Genomic DNA, 15040 nt, shown 5'->3' with positions numbered 1-15040 from the left:
TTTGAAAAAAATATTTTAAAGCATAATTATTCAAAAATAGGATGTTAAAATCATAACCAATTTAAACACATTATTAACGCCTTGTAATCAATATTTAGAAAAATATATAGGCATTTATAATTCCCAAAATTTTATACCCTCGACTGGAGAAATGATCCGTTTTAAAGATGTCCATCAAATAATCAGTTCAAACAATCTATAGGACTATAAAGAACTAGTATATTCTAACTACTTGATAATTTGATGCAATTAGTTGCAATATATTTTGTGTGCTTATTTCGCTCAGCCAATCGAAGACGTAAACATAGCAGACTATTTAGGTCAACAAATCAAAAAAAAACAAAAAAAAAAAACAGGATTCTGAGGGCCATGGCCCAGATGACTTTTGCATGGCAATACACAGAAGCTGAAATCCGATGAGACAAAAAAGAACATTCAACTACAATTTCTCCATCAATTCAAACATTAAAACGGAGGGCAAAAGGTGTAAAGTGTTGAACCTGTACAAAAACTGAAAGAAACCAATCCTTGGTTTCACAGAGGTTTTAATGACAGCGTTTACCAATATTGTCAATTAAATGTGACCCTCTTAACACTAGAAGACATACAGCTATGTAACATATATGGAACTGAAAATGTGGAGTTACAGTACAGTGCAATAAATACACTTTGACACACAGGACACCCCACATAAAAAACAACAAATAAGTTATATTGCAGTGGTTTTACACCATATTATTTTTTTGTGTACTAGAGAGCTGCACCACGTTCAGCACTTTGACATTGTACGCTTATTGCCCTTTTTTCTCCATTAAAATTAAACTGCTTTATTATAATGCTAGGTAGATAATACAATGGCTTTGAAGCTTTAGTTAATAAATGCACGTTTGAAGTCGTTTATTGCTTTTTTTTTTCCCAGTGGCGTTTTCAAGCCTTACGTTGCCTCAGCGAGAAGCTGTCTTCCAGTCCGTTGCTTTCTCCCGACGGCCTACGAAAAGGTCACAAAATCAACAGTTGCACAAAAGCCAGGCAATGCATTGTGGGAACTCACGTGGTGGCCGTGGTGGTAGTAGGGGGCTCAGCATTGGTGGCGGGGGGCTCGGCGTTTGCCGCTTCGTTCCCTGAGGCTGACGTGGACGAGGCATAACCAGGACATGAATGGTTTATTTCACACTAAGTCAGTGAAAGCAGCGTTACTGTGTTACCTCCCCCAAATATCAAGCAAAGAGGTTGTTTTTTTTAGCTAGCAAGCTAGTAAGCTATTTCTTTAGTTGGATGAAAAACCCTTTGGAATTTCAGCATAAAATCACCAATAAATGTGATCTCACCTTTTCCCAAATCACACAGAAGAAAAACGGGGGTCTGCTTTATTTAAAACTACCCATTTAAGGCTTAATGGGACAGTGTGAAGATTTTCATTAAAAAGGAATAAATTAAATGATTGTAAATTCCCAAAACTTGCAAATCAATGTTTTTTTAGAGACCAACAATATGTTTGAATACGAATAGGTCCAGTTATCATGAAATTATATTACATGGGGAGTGGCACTTCTCCAGAGGCGGCCATGACTGTTATAGCTATGGTAAATGCAGCACCTGCAGCAAAGTAGCAAGCGGTCACATTTTTTTTTCGCTGCCATTTGTATTACAATGGCAAACAAATTCCACACGTATACCTCATTTTGCGGCCTGCATACCTTGTTGTGCTTTGCTCTTCTTGGACTGGCTCTTCTCAAAGAGCAAAATGACTGCGACCAGGACGAGGACCTCCAGCACGATGACGACAAAGGGCTTCAAGGGCTCGTAAATAGTGATCACCTTTTAAGCAAACAGCAAATACGACAAATGAAATATTACTTTATAATTTACCCGCAAGTGTTGCGGCATACCTTTAGTTCCAGGTGGCTGACAGCCGTGCCGATGGAAAACACGGCGCCACAGTAGAACAGAACCGAGTCATCCCGCGTCAGATTGTACACATGCAATTTGGTAATCTTGCCGTCATTTTTGATTTGGTACTTTTGAGGTTGCATCACAGCGTCGATCTGCTCCTAAACCAAGAGCAGGAAGAGCGCGGATGAATTGCGGGGGGTGGGTAGCATTAAAAGTTTAGTAATATCACAACACATTTCTTGAGAAATTAAACATGGCTGCATTCTTGAATACATACATTAAAAAAAAGCATGTGTCATACGGGGCAATAGTTGGGGAATTTCTTCACTCAGTTGAACAAAAGATGTCAATAAATTGATCCACAGTGAAGCCAGAAATGTCATTTGTGATCCGGGATGAAATCTTAAGTACAAATGCGTGTCATACCTTGTCAGTGCCATTGGCTCGAAACCACAACCATGTTTTGGGTTTGGGCTTGCTGTCGTCCATCTTGCACATCAACACTACTGCATCCCCAGCATAGCTGACCACCGGCTTGTCCCGCACATCGCCAATGTGCGGCACTGGCGGAAACACAGCCAGGGGGAAACATGGCCTCCGTTAACATCACCACCGCATGAAGTTGAAAACGCAACCTACTGCAAGTAGAAATTGTTTGTGAAATCTTAAGAGCTTAAGCTGAATTCAAATGCTAATATGGAAGGAGGTCAATATGTAAAATGTCTGAATGACTTCCCATCAGCCGCTTTTTACAAGGAAAACTAACCTGCCAAAATGAAGTCAACCTTTGCTTCATTTCCAAACATGCACGAATATCTTCCCAGACTTTCTTCGTCTTTAATGACAAACCTTGGGAAGCAAGACATTGGAGACCATACAAAAGCGTTTTAAGATAGTTAGTAGTACTCTTCCCTCACACATTTGACCTTTAAAAACCCCCAACACATTTTCAACCATGAATATACACTGAAGATAGACAATATACCAGCGCTCATGGTCATGTTCTTTATCCACCGCGTAGAATGACTCAAATCAGTTCTACAGTGATAAGCTAACTGGTGTTCTTGGCAGGACATGTCCTACTGCATTATGATTGGCTGTTGCATGTGTCTGTCTTATACTGCCCCCAGGTGGCCGTGATGGGAACTGATGCTTTTCAATTGTATTTAATTATGTGATTACTGGTATGTTTTATAAAATACAAGATGGAGACCATTTTTGTTGGTGGACCTGCTACTTTTACAAGGCTTTTATTGTTGGTCATTGATATAAAACGTTTGAGAACCAGTTGCTGCTTGTCTCTTACATTCTTTGCATATGAAACTGCTGGTTCTCTAACTGCAACATCACGTGACTGTTGGCAACATCTTGGCCATCTTTTCTCCAATATCCTGTTATGTTTTCCGCATTGTTGCCATTATCTGTCCAGGTGCACTGCAGCGTCATATTGACGGGACCCGAGACTTCCACTTTGTCTGTGTGGCTTTTTCCTGCATTGAAAAGAAATGTAAAAAACAAAATTGATAGAAAATAATATGTACCATGGCAAATGCTGGTGTTTTTCTTTTTTTTACCTTTAAGGAACACACTCCGCACATCCGACAGAAAATGACCACCAGGCTCCACCGGTGACAACATCTGGCCAACTGTCTCTGACAAGAAATATGGTTCGACATCAAGTCTGTGCTGTAAACCCGGGCTATATTGCAGTTTCTCATTTTTGCCGCCAAGTGCTTTTTTAATTTTTTTTTTTTTTTGTCTTGCCAATCAATTTCAAGCATAAAATGTGCCTGGCATGTCTAAGACATGCAGCATAAGCTATTGATATTTTTGTCTTGTTTTTATGTGTTGCTGATCAATGTGTATTAAAACTATTTTTTGTTTTAAATGGTTATAATTACTGTAACATTAAAGCTAAACTCAATTAGTGTTTCTCGTTGTCTTAGTATTAAACTGGTGACATTCTGTTATATGAAATCAACAGGATTTGGTTGAGTATTTTTGTGTTTAACTGTGTTTGATTCAAGTTTTTTGCGTGTGTCAGTTTTAAATTGTTAACTATAACATACACTGAATATAATACATGAGCTCTATTAAGAGTTATCATTTATAATCAATGCTGTAGCCTGTCTATAGTGTTTTACATTATATGTTAGCATTAAGCTATGACTTTTATTAGACTAAATGATGGATTTGGTAGAATTTTTTTGTGTATTGTTAACTGTACATTGTTTAATTCTCACATTTTTTGCGTTAGGCCTACATTGTTAACGACAGTATATTAAAAATATGTTGATAATAAGCCATGAGCTCCATTAAGTATTATTATTTGGGGAAGATAACAATTATAAACAAAAACAATAATCATTAAATGAAGCAGTTTGCTTGATCATAATTATACAAGGTGACTGAAAAGTACTCTGTTCCCTGTAAAATACTATTTTTCCCAAATTTGGTGTGTATGTTGCAAGTTATACGGGAATGACATCTATGTTCTTGTTTTCTTTTCAGGTGGATACTTTTGATTGAGATTTGAAAGCATACAAAAATGGCCGCTGGACCTGTGAAGCGACAGGGACATGCACAGCTGAGGGCACGTTACTAAGTTCAGAGATCGGTTGCTCAAGCGCAAAGATGGTGGAGTACCATTGAAGGAGGGCATGCTCAAGTGAACTCTAAGATAATCAAGAATTGTCATGCAAAATTCATCGCAAGAGCCACATTTGTAGGCCCTCATATTTTAAAAGAAACTCATCTGAAAATAAAACAAGAAACTCAATTTAACTACTATGCATTGTGGAACATATTAAAAAAATAACTAGGAAAAGGTTATGTGGTTTGAAGGACAAGGCCTGAGAATTGAACATACGGCATCACATTGAAGGTAAGAAGTAAAGCTACTGTATTTACTTGTGTTGCCGTGTCCGCAGCAGGCCAGCAGCACGAGCATCCAGGAGGTCGGCATCATGATGATGATATTCCCAGTGTCCTCTCTTGCAGAGAGGAACTGCTCGTTCTTCCCTCCTCCTCCTCCTCGTCCTCTTCACCCTCTTGCTGCATCATGGTAACGCCTCCGCCGTGATGTCAGCAAGCAGCCTGCGTCCATTGGAGCCGGGCCGCTCTTCCAGAGAGGGAGGCGCTGTCCCACAGCTAGCTTGTGACATTTTAATGCTGTGTTTGCAAGCTCATGTTATTTCATGCTGATGAGAAATGTAAACCAGGCTGACGTAAAATGCTTATATTGGATTTGTGAATACTGTCGTAGAAAATGTGTAACATGACTGAAATATGTAACACATTGTGTAGAAAGAGCTGTCAAAATAAGTCGATTAATCGTCAACCAATTGACGACCAAATGAATCAACAACCATTTTAATATCGAGTAAGCATTTAGAGCCATTGCTTAAATTTAAATGATCAAAATGCTCAAATTTCAGCCCTCAACAGTAATTATTTGGATTTCTGTAGTCATTTGTGAAAGTTGTTTATTTATGTTCAATCTAAGTAAGGAGTTTCACTTTCACAGAAAATCAATGACCAAAGTGACTGAATCGGTTTCAAAAAGGTTGTTGAGTACCGCATCAATCCTTGTGTAATACTGTTTTTTTTTATCACAATGCAAATGAACTGTAATGGGTAAAAAAAACAAACAAACCAAAAAAAAACTTTAAATGAAGAATGAATGTTATGTACTTAAATACAAAATAAAATGTTATTCGATTATTCAAACAACTGATGGAATAATTGATAGATTAATCAATTTCTTGTGTTAAGTTAAACATTTTTAAAGAATGTGGAAGAAGGTCAATGCAGAATGTCTCACTTTGTTTGTTGTAGAATCCATTTACTGCCACCTAGAGTATGGAAGAATATCGTGTGACTGCGGGGGAAAGCCGCTCCAAGTAAGTGCTGCAAAACATGTGCTGGTGCGTAAAGTATAAAAAAAACTAGACTATTGCTGGAGGCTTGTTTTCGCTGTAGTGAATTTCAGTGCAACGCAAATGCAGAAAAAAAACATTTTGTATTATGCAACTGGGGGAATTTTCTTTGTATGGGGAAGTAAGAAGTGGGAAAGGTTTCAATGCATGGATATTTTTCACACTGGGGGATATTTTGGTACATGCAGGTTTTGTTGTAGAGGAGTTTTACTGTAAATTGGATGTAAAAACTTCCATTTATTATAGTCTTTTTATTATAGTTTTTTTTTTTTTTTTTTTTTTTTACACAAAACTTACTAACAACAGTACAAATAATCAAAATAATTACTGTATATATGCTAATAGGATAGCCCACCTATAAAGAATATTGCACTTTAGTGGGGGGTGCCCGCCCCCACTCTTCATTAAATTTAGTGATGCCCCTGCACCAGTGGATCTTGACTGCCCTATTTTTTTAGAGCAAGCCCTAGCGTAATTTTTTTTTCGGGTTCAAACTAGTAATAGAGGCGACCGTTGCACAACTGCACTCCTACTGGTTGGATGGCATCTCAGCGGTGCTGGAGCTGCAAGCTTTCGATGAACGCCGTCTGCAGCTCGTCCATGTCGTCGCTGGCTTCGATGGGGATGCTGGACCCGGAGAGCGGCACTCCGTTACCCACAGTCCATACAGACTCGGGAACATCAAGGCGGTGATGCTGATGCGGCAGGCGGCCGCAGTCTCGGTCCGAGGGAAGATCCGGGTGTCGGCTAGGGTGCCGGTTCACGGCCGTGGGGCTGTGTTTGGTACTGTGGGGCGCGGGGCAAGTCAGCAGGCAGCTGTTCTGCCGCGCGGCCTGATGCAGGTTCAGGCGTGCGATCAGCGGCTTGCCGATGTTGACGCTCTGGCTCCAGCAGACGCTGTCGTCGGCATCCATGGCTGCGGAGGCGCCACGCAGGCACACGGTGAACGCCAGATCACCCTTGTGGATGACAAGATTCAATACATCAGACGTTTGTATTACCTAAGCATAGAATAAATGGCTGTGAGTGTTATTATATTGTCTGTCTATATGTGTTGCGCACCATTTGTGTTAATCATCCATCGTATGACTGAGTGATTCCGAACCCAGCGACTGTGTTTGGAATCATTCCCAAGACATTGGGATTTTTTTTTTATGAACTTTTGAGTGATCTACACATAGACACAATCTTCAGGATGTCCAGCACAAACGTCACAGGAAGTGGTTAACTCACCTTGAGCTTCTGCAGTGAACACAGTCTGGTGTAGAGACAATGTTGGGGCAGGTTCTTGGTCAGCATGTAGATGCCCGTGTCCTCCGGGGTGGTCCTGTTCATCGCCTTCGGGTCCACGTCCAGCTCCTGAAAAGCAAAGTATAGTCCAGAGAGGCACTCACTTGTCGGTCGTACATGCTTGTGATTCTTGACCTGTGGGAAATCTGTGACGTGCGCCTGACAAACGGAGAGTTCGGCGGGCTTCTTGATGATGTGAGTGTAAACGACCAGGACATTGGAGAATTCTGCGGCAAAGCCCAACTTGATCTGAGCGCCACACTCAAAGTCCACATGCATGCTCTCGGGAAGCTCTGCAACCGCAAAAGTTGATGTCAACAGCAGATATTTTCTTTTTCGGGGCATTCCAAAGAGTTGTTTAGAGCTTTTATTATCAGCAAAAATCTGAAAAGGGACAAAAGGGTATTTTATTTATTTTATATTGATTGACTGAATTGATTATCCAAATTTCAATCTGTCAATTATGCACTACAAATGAGATTTACAACGGATATTAAAAAAAAAAAAATCTCCGCACACCCGAAATCCCAGGATCAGTTATAAGAAGGAGCGCACACTTGTGCAAGCATATCTCTGTTTAGCCTTAGTTTTCATGATAATGCTGAAAAAGGTTTTGAAGTGACTTAACCTTGGTTTCAGTTTTGAGAATCATAAAGACTGATTGCGTTTCAGCAATTTGGGAGGACAACATGTGTGGCAACTCACCGTGAGCTTTGGCCCACTGTTGACTGTTCGGGAGGTCGGCAGCGCCGGGCAGCACCGGGTCAGTCAGGGCCCTCCGTTCTGACAGGGTGCTTCGGATCTCAAGCGCCTGCTTGCCCCTGGTGGCGTCAAACTGACCCATGTCTGCGCATGACATGGAAAAGATTGCTCAATCACCTAAAAACTTGCTGGCAATCACATTATTTATACATAAGCAGTCGTGAAAAAAATACTTTGTAGTTTTGATTCCACTTACCCTCTGCAACTCTGTCCAGCACCACGGTAATCTTCTCATCATCCAGCAGTCGCTCTTTCAAGAACTTGACAAACACACCATTGGTGAAGTCGCTGGAGCTCAGCTCGAAGGCCTCTGCGTCTTGACACCTTTGAGAACACCAATTTTGACCGGTTTTTATATTGCTGTGGGAATAAAAGACAGCAAACTGGAGGAAGCGTCCCCTCACGTGGCGTATCCGAAAACGATGTTGGCCGTCACCCTCAAGACGACGTTGTGCGTGCTGTCATCATGGAGATTCCTGCAAAGTCAGGCTGGATTTACACTCTTGGTCAACATGTGTAATCCCGCCCATAAACTTCAAACTTGTCTTTATTTTTCCTCAAGAACTCACCTCTTCCTGCACATGTCAAGCAGAAAAATGTTGAGACCTGTCTCCTTCTCCTGCATTAGCTTGAGGATGCTTTGCACGCACAAGCAGTCGCCCGAGCGGTACGAAGTGGGCGCGTCCACCGGTACCATGAAACTGTTGCCGTAGTTCTCGTAGCCGTGCCCGGCGTAGTAGAGCAAGCCTGCCAAGGGGAGCCCCGATATCACCCTGACATCTGGAGAGCGAGACCCCGACATCCCAGAAATCTACCGTAGACCCCTTTGTGGAGCAGCAGCAGGAACTCATGAACGGCGTTGTGCATTTCCGACTCGGTGAGGTCCAGCAGGGACACCACCTTGAAGTCGAGCTGCCGCAAGGCGTTGGTCAGGTCGTACACATCCACCATGGGGGCTTTGAGCTGTGGGTGGTTCTGGTAGGACAAGTTGCCGATCAGCAGGGCTACTTTGTCCGTTGCTTTGTTGGGGGACATAACAAAGTGGGTTAAATCGTGCCAAATTTAGCACTTATGAAGGCCTCAATAGTTTTTGCCTGCGAGAATGCTTTGTAAACACACAGGAACGCCTGTTTGGTCTCAATGGTTAATGTCCTCGCAGAGGATAAAGAATATATTTCTAAGTATTTTTACACTGAATGCTCAAATTTGTTGCATGTCATTTGTTTTCAAATACTTTTCGCTTATTTATTTCTCATTATAGGTTAGCATTATTAGAATGAGTAGATGCCAAAGGGTAACTTTTATTAATTGAAACCAATTGTGTAAAAAGCATGCGTGCCTTCTTGTTTGCCTGTGTGTAATGCCAAATCAGTTTATTTACTAACATGTTGTTTGTGTTCAAATGTGGTTTGTCCAGCTATCCAAATTGAAGTCTTTATTACAGTTGTTTATGCAATATGCATTCAAAGTTATGTACACTTGTTTTGTTGCTTTAGGCCCCTTGAAGATTTTTACTGAAGGAACAATAAAGTTTCATACAATTGGAATTTTGGGTAAATACAAAAAAAAAAAAAAAAAAAATTAGATTTCTTTTAGGCAGCCATAGAAAGAAAGAATGGTTTATTTTATTGTTCAGTTTTGTGTTTATTCATAAAAGTCAAGTCAAATGTATTCATACAGCCATTAAAGAGTAATGTTTTTAACACTCATTGTGACTAAAACAAAAAAAATAATATTTGGAATGTTTCATCTGTAGGTTGTATCACACCATTGTTTGAGCGATTCACTAAGTGTTATAAATGTGGAACTAAACATTTCAAAACAAGGATTACAGAAAACTAGATCTTTCTTAAAGGCATCTGTTAAAAAGTAATATTAGGAAGTATTATTGCCCCACAGAAATACAGTTTGGTGTCTCATTGTCATGTCTTCGCATTTATCTTAATTGAACAAAAAAAACAATAAACTAATACAAATGAAAGTTATTGTTTGCATAGACAACATACTGTAAGTAAAAAGACTCACCATACAGTTGCTCAGGAATACTATTTAGCAGGATATCAGCGGAACCTGAAAAAACACAAATAGTAGCACAATGTCAAAAATCTTCATAAATTAAGTAAATCTAAAACATATTGATTACGTGTGATAAATAAAAATACCTCCTCCAATAGCATAAATGTCATCTAAGAGAGAGAACAAAATACAATTAAGACATGACTAGTGGCAGCACAAACTCATTTTGACACTTAATGGTATTAAAAAGAAAAGGCTGAGCTGTCAAAGACGTGAGCATCTTGAAATCTTTTGGAACATCTCTCAGATAAACAAATGTGATTTCAAAGTCCTCTATGAGCGTGCGATTAAAAGTCACCCTCTCACATAGAGCCCCCCTCCCCATGCAATGCACTCCTGTAAGTGTGTATTCAAACCATCACATCGTAGGTTGAAGGAGACCTGTGTAGTTACCCCCACAACTGAAACCACTTTCTTAGTCAAAATACACCATGGATCAAGAATTGCATTACAATACATCTTATTTTTGCTCGCCCACCTTAAATCCACCCCGTCACCATTAGCTAACCTTTGACATGATCGTGTATCAGTGGATATGGGCGATTGGTGGGTAGTGTCAAATGTTAACTTTGCGTAACTACCAAGTCATGGAGGAGAAAACTATGGGGGAGTAGGCGGGGGACACTCTGAACTGGTTGGTAGCCAACTGCAAGGCACAGAGACATATCCAACCACTCATACTCACACTCACAAGCACACCAAAGGGCAAATCCAATACGCTTGCCATGTATGTTTTTGGAGTGAGAGAGGAAACCTGAGTGCCCGGAGAGAACCCACGCAGGCTCGGGGATAACATGCAAATTTACACAGGAAGGCCGGAGACAGATGGAATTCACCTCGGTACCTTAATTGTGAGGCGGACGTGCTAACCACTCATCCACTGAGCCAACCTAACAGTATAATATATATATTAGGGATAAGTGAAGAGGTGTCTCTTAGTAAAATGCAATAACATTAGGCACTTTTTGGCAGAATAAAAAAAAATAGGTATGCAGTATTTTAAAAGATATTACACATGAACTAATGCTGACAATATCCCAGATGTTTCTCCGCCAATGACTTGAGTCCAGCTGCCAAAAAACACTGTTTGCAGCATTTTCATACAGAGACACTAGCGTGGGAAAAAAAACACCCATATCCTCCTCTGGTAGGACTACCATGTCAAAGTAAAAAGGTAAGCAGAGCTGCATTGATATAAGACACTTGATGAATGATTTAAATTCTGAAGAAAATGCCTAATATGTCTCAGAATAAATGCGCATGCAGCTACAGCATCTATCCGCGATCTCCTTCCGACTCTACCTTCAGAGCACTCCATTGCTCCCGAAATCTGGATCAGTGTACTTGGAGCTTTTTGCCAAAAAACACAAAAAAGCGTTTAGGTGTCATTATGGAATATCTTGCATTTTAAAAGCGTGACTGACATACCGATCGCAACCTCCACCTCGTTGGTCCACTTCTCCTTGCTTCCGCCGATGACCTTGCAACAATACCTGCCTTGGTGATCCTGAGTGACGTTGGGGATCTGAAAACAGAAGGATAAAGTGATCGCACGAGATGTGGATTTTAGTAGTGAGCATGATAACGTCTCGGTAGTGTGCATGAGCAGTGTAAAGCAAAGTGTTTCAACAGTGTGAATGAGAACATTTCAGTGGTGTGTGCATTGACGTTTCAGAAGTAATTAAAGTTAACATATTAGTGTATATGAGAGTGTTCCAATTGTGTGTATGAGTCCTTTAGTCATGTAAATGAGAGCAACGGTGTGTTACACTTGTGAGTATGAATGTTTTAGTCGTGTGTGTGTGTGTGTGTGTGAGCTCATTCAGTATATGTGAGATACTGAATTCTCTATTTTGTGAAGTTTCATAACATACTGTGAGTTTCCTCTTGATGGCACCTGGGAGAGGTGCACCGTCACGTTGCCACTGATAGCGAGGGATGGGGCACCCCACAGCGCCGCACTCCAACTGTAAGGTGGCACCAGCAGGGAGCCGCTGCGGGCAAGGGTGGATGGCCACCTCTAGACGACCATCCAGAGGTGGGCGGTTCTGGCCTTCAGAAAAAAAATGTACAAAAAAACATATACACACACATAACATTATATTCTCATTCATATAGCATTTAATGAACACAAAATACCTAAACACCCATATAAATGCCACTGCTCAGATCACATGGGGGTTTGGGGATTTTGCTTTATCAAGGTCTCACCGCTTGACGCAGATGCATCCAGTACGTCCACTTGAGCCCACTGGCTGAAATGGAAAGATTCGCCGCAATTGACGCGGCAGATGTAGAAGCCGCTATCCTTCACGTGAACGCTGCTGATGGTCAAGTCGGCAGAGGAGGCGTTTGGCACCTGCAATTAAACACATGAAAAACATTAGAACGGCAAAATTAAAGGACATTTTAAACTTGAAAAACTTTTTTTATGGGAATATAAGGGCTAAATTAACATAGAGACTTAGCTTTTTGTGAGAACATAAATATAGTCATTTTTAATAATTTTGCATCATTTTTTAATGCGCAATTGGCAAAATAGAAATTGTGCTGGTCAGTGTAATCACTTTGCCCTCCAAATGTATTAAAAGTACAATGTGTAAGATTTAGACTGCTTTTCATTAAAAAGGAATCAATTAAATGATTGAGTTTCAAAAACTTGCAAGTAAATGTGTTCTTAACGACCAACAGTATGTTTTGAATATAATTGTAGGTCTAGTTATCATTAAATGAAATTACATGGGGCGTGGCACTCCTCCGGAGGCTGCCATGTATGTTATAGCTACGGACAATGGTAAATGCAGTACCTCCAGCACCTTCTGCTGTCCTAATGAAAATTAATCGAAATTTGAGTAAAAAGTAAGCGTGCATATTTGTGACTGGTGAAATATTAATAAATGATGTAGATATGAAATATTATTTATGTGACAAGTTACACAACTGGATATTATCCAGTTGGAATAGAATGGTTGGGCTCACCTCCTCCTTGGACTTGAACCACTGGTACTGCACAGGAGACTGGCCCACAGCATGGCAGCTGAGCCGCAGGTTGTGTCCGCACAGCAGTGACACCGACTGCGGCTGGGTGATGATCTGCAAGGCTGAAAAAGAAAATACAAACGTAGGTATACATCCTGAAGTCTGAACCTTCATGTTTTAAACCGGTCCACAAGTTACTGTGGCATAACACAAATCATGATTTAAATTAAACCGCGTCAGAGTTGGGGATTATGAACCAAAGTAGCGTTTTGGTGCCACCTTGTGGCATACTGTGGAAAAAGAACATTATTGAAGTGAGTTGATGAGCCACATTTGTAGAATAGTGCTTTCCCGCGGTCTTGCGGCATCATGGTGTCATTGCACAATGTTCAAGTGAGTTGAGAAGCTTCATTGAGACTATACTGGTGGTTAGGTGCCATGGAACGATGTTGAAATGAGTTGATAAGCTTTATGTAGACAAAAACGCTTTGCTGCCACCTAGTAGTATTTTTGTGCCAGGGAACTATGTTAGAGTAAGTTGAGAAGTTAGGTTTGGACAAAAGAGGTGCTTTGCCACCATTATGTGGCTTTTTGGGTAACAGCAAACATTGCTAAAAATGAGAAACATCATTTATATAAATGTTTAGTTTTACTGCCACCTTAAAGCATGTTTGTGTGAATGGACTATGATGCAGTGCGTTGAGAGGCTTCATTTAGATATAAGTAGTGCTTTACCATCTTCTTGTGGTATCTTGACAAGGAACAACAGTGAAGTGAAGCAGGTTGGTTGTGTGCATACCTGGCGCTTTGAGGCATTGCAGGGCCTCCGCGTTGGCCAGCGCATGAAGGAAGTCCATTAGGTGGCCGCATGTGCAGCCTCGTTCGGCCAGGAGCATCAGCAGCGTGCGGCTCGGGCTGCCATCGGGCTGCAGGACCTTCAGAGAGCACATCTCCAAGTCATCCGTGCTGGAGACACATTTTGAAAAGGGGACATATGGAAAATTGAATTCGAAATAGCTTGTAAACAAAATATTTCTTTCGCAGAATCCCCACAGTACTAAAGCAATACTTAGGGCATTTTTACAACTATATGCACTTGCACTTAGCTTCAGGTACTTTTGCCACCTCTATATAACTGACTCTTAAAAAAAATCAACTTGTACTTGAGTATTTTTTCAGTCTCGTTCGATTTTTTTTTTTTTTTTTTACTATACCTCTTCTTTTATTCGAGTTCACAATTTGCTATCTCTACCAAGCAGTCGCTCATTCTGTCTCTTTTTCATTCTACAATTAGTTTTGGTACTTCCTCCCCCCCTTAAGGTGTTTGTGACAGAAATTCGAAGCTTCAGTCGTGCTAAAAGAAAAAAAAAAGTATGCTCCAGTATGTGTTTGTTTGTATTTTTAGTGTCTGTTTACCTGACTCTGAAGCGCCGGTTTTCAGCCACTATCTCCCCGAGTCTCCGCCAGCCGTTGCCGGGGCTCCGGTCCAACACGTCGCACAGTTTCTTGCACTCGTAGTTCAGCGGGTTGAGCTTGGCTGCGCGGTCCAGAGATGCCGCCATGACGTAGCGTAGAGTCGCAGAGTTGTTAAAAATAAAAAAGGGGGAAAAGTATGCTACACGCAAATCATTCTGTAGAAATGCTTGAAAAGTACTTTACTTCCGGGAACGAAACAATCAAATAAGGGACGAGTCACGCCCACTTTTGACTGTCCAAGCGCAAAGATCGTTTCACTTTTGAAGATAGTTCACTACAACGCGTGTAAACGGGAGCATCGCACCGTTTCAGATTTACTCACAAATTACCTGTACTGCTTTTTTTCTACAATGGAAACACGTGCACACGTTACCAAAAGCTCTTACACACTTGTTTTTAATCTCGCATCTATTACTGAAAAAAAATAATGATGAAATTCATGAGTAACATGAGTGTTTCCAATATTATGAGAGCATTTAATGATTTAAAGCGTTCCAAGTAGTCAGTGAGAGTATTTTCGAATTGAGAATGGTGACGGGGGCGCAGTAACAGTAAAGTGCAAGACTGCCTCAATAATGCGTATGAGAGCGTGAATAAGGGGTGTGTGAGAACTCTGCTCAAATAAA

At 40.9% G+C, this 15040-nt stretch overlaps 2 protein-coding genes across 3 annotated transcripts; both read right to left on the bottom strand.

Annotated features, from left to right (window-relative positions):
• Positions 1 to 528: 528 nt before the first annotated feature.
• Positions 529 to 4998, bottom strand: emb (embigin). Its single transcript, XM_088418373.1, has 9 exons — positions 4804 to 4998; positions 3468 to 3545; positions 3200 to 3383; positions 2660 to 2742; positions 2320 to 2456; positions 1890 to 2051; positions 1698 to 1818; positions 1052 to 1127; positions 529 to 988 (listed from the first exon to the last, which is right to left on the bottom strand). Exons 1-9 carry the CDS (start codon positions 4859 to 4861, stop codon positions 928 to 930), a joined length of 960 nt encoding a protein of 319 aa, XP_088274499.1. The 5' UTR covers positions 4862 to 4998; the 3' UTR covers positions 529 to 927.
• Positions 4999 to 5367: 369 nt separating this feature from the next.
• Positions 5368 to 14596, bottom strand: malt1 (MALT paracaspase 1). 2 transcript variants are annotated; one of them, XM_088418342.1, is made up of 17 exons: positions 14355 to 14596; positions 13738 to 13904; positions 12939 to 13060; positions 12171 to 12318; positions 11834 to 12012; positions 11388 to 11484; positions 11262 to 11309; positions 10046 to 10069; positions 9909 to 9953; positions 8699 to 8902; positions 8453 to 8630; positions 8288 to 8359; positions 8080 to 8207; positions 7827 to 7967; positions 7257 to 7414; positions 7065 to 7190; positions 5368 to 6790 (listed from the first exon to the last, which is right to left on the bottom strand). In XM_088418342.1, the coding sequence occupies exons 1-17, from the start codon at positions 14498 to 14500 to the stop codon at positions 6380 to 6382; spliced, it is 2394 nt and encodes a 797-aa protein (XP_088274468.1). In that variant the 5' UTR covers positions 14501 to 14596; the 3' UTR covers positions 5368 to 6379. The 2 variants fall into 2 exon arrangements, with proteins under 2 accessions (XP_088274468.1, XP_088274477.1); XM_088418351.1 differs by lacking the exon at positions 11262 to 11309.
• Positions 14597 to 15040: the final 444 nt, after the last annotated feature.

The sequence above is a fragment of the Hippichthys cyanospilos genome, chromosome 1, assembly GCF_059441005.1.
Source record: "Hippichthys cyanospilos isolate Australia breed blue-spotted pipefish chromosome 1, RoL_Hcya_1.0, whole genome shotgun sequence".
Lineage (NCBI taxonomy): Eukaryota > Metazoa > Chordata > Actinopteri > Syngnathiformes > Syngnathidae > Hippichthys > Hippichthys cyanospilos.
This window is presented reverse-complemented; position numbering and strand designations above follow the sequence as displayed.

What these genes read in the sequence shown, in the direction of transcription:
- emb (XM_088418373.1), bottom strand. Translation starts at nt 4,861, where the DNA reads ATGATGCCGACCTCCTGGATGCTCGTGCTGCTGGCCTGCTGCGGACAC. An exon ending in CTGCGGACACGGCAACACAA is followed by an intron (nt 3,546 to 4,803) that starts GTAAATACAGTA and finishes ATTTCTTGTCAG; the next exon opens with AGACAGTTGGCCAGATGTTG. An exon ending in TCAGCCACCTGGAACTAAAG is followed by an intron (nt 1,819 to 1,889) that starts GTATGCCGCAAC and finishes TTTGCTTAAAAG; the next exon opens with GTGATCACTATTTACGAGCC.
- malt1 (XM_088418342.1), bottom strand. Translation starts at nt 14,500, where the DNA reads ATGGCGGCATCTCTGGACCGCGCAGCCAAGCTCAACCCGCTGAACTAC. An exon ending in CCATCAAGAGGAAACTCACA is followed by an intron (nt 11,485 to 11,833) that starts GTATGTTATGAA and finishes TTCTGTTTTCAG; the next exon opens with ATCCCCAACGTCACTCAGGA. An exon ending in AGCAATGGAGTGCTCTGAAG is followed by an intron (nt 10,070 to 11,261) that starts GTAGAGTCGGAA and finishes TCTCTCTCTTAG; the next exon opens with ATGACATTTATGCTATTGGA.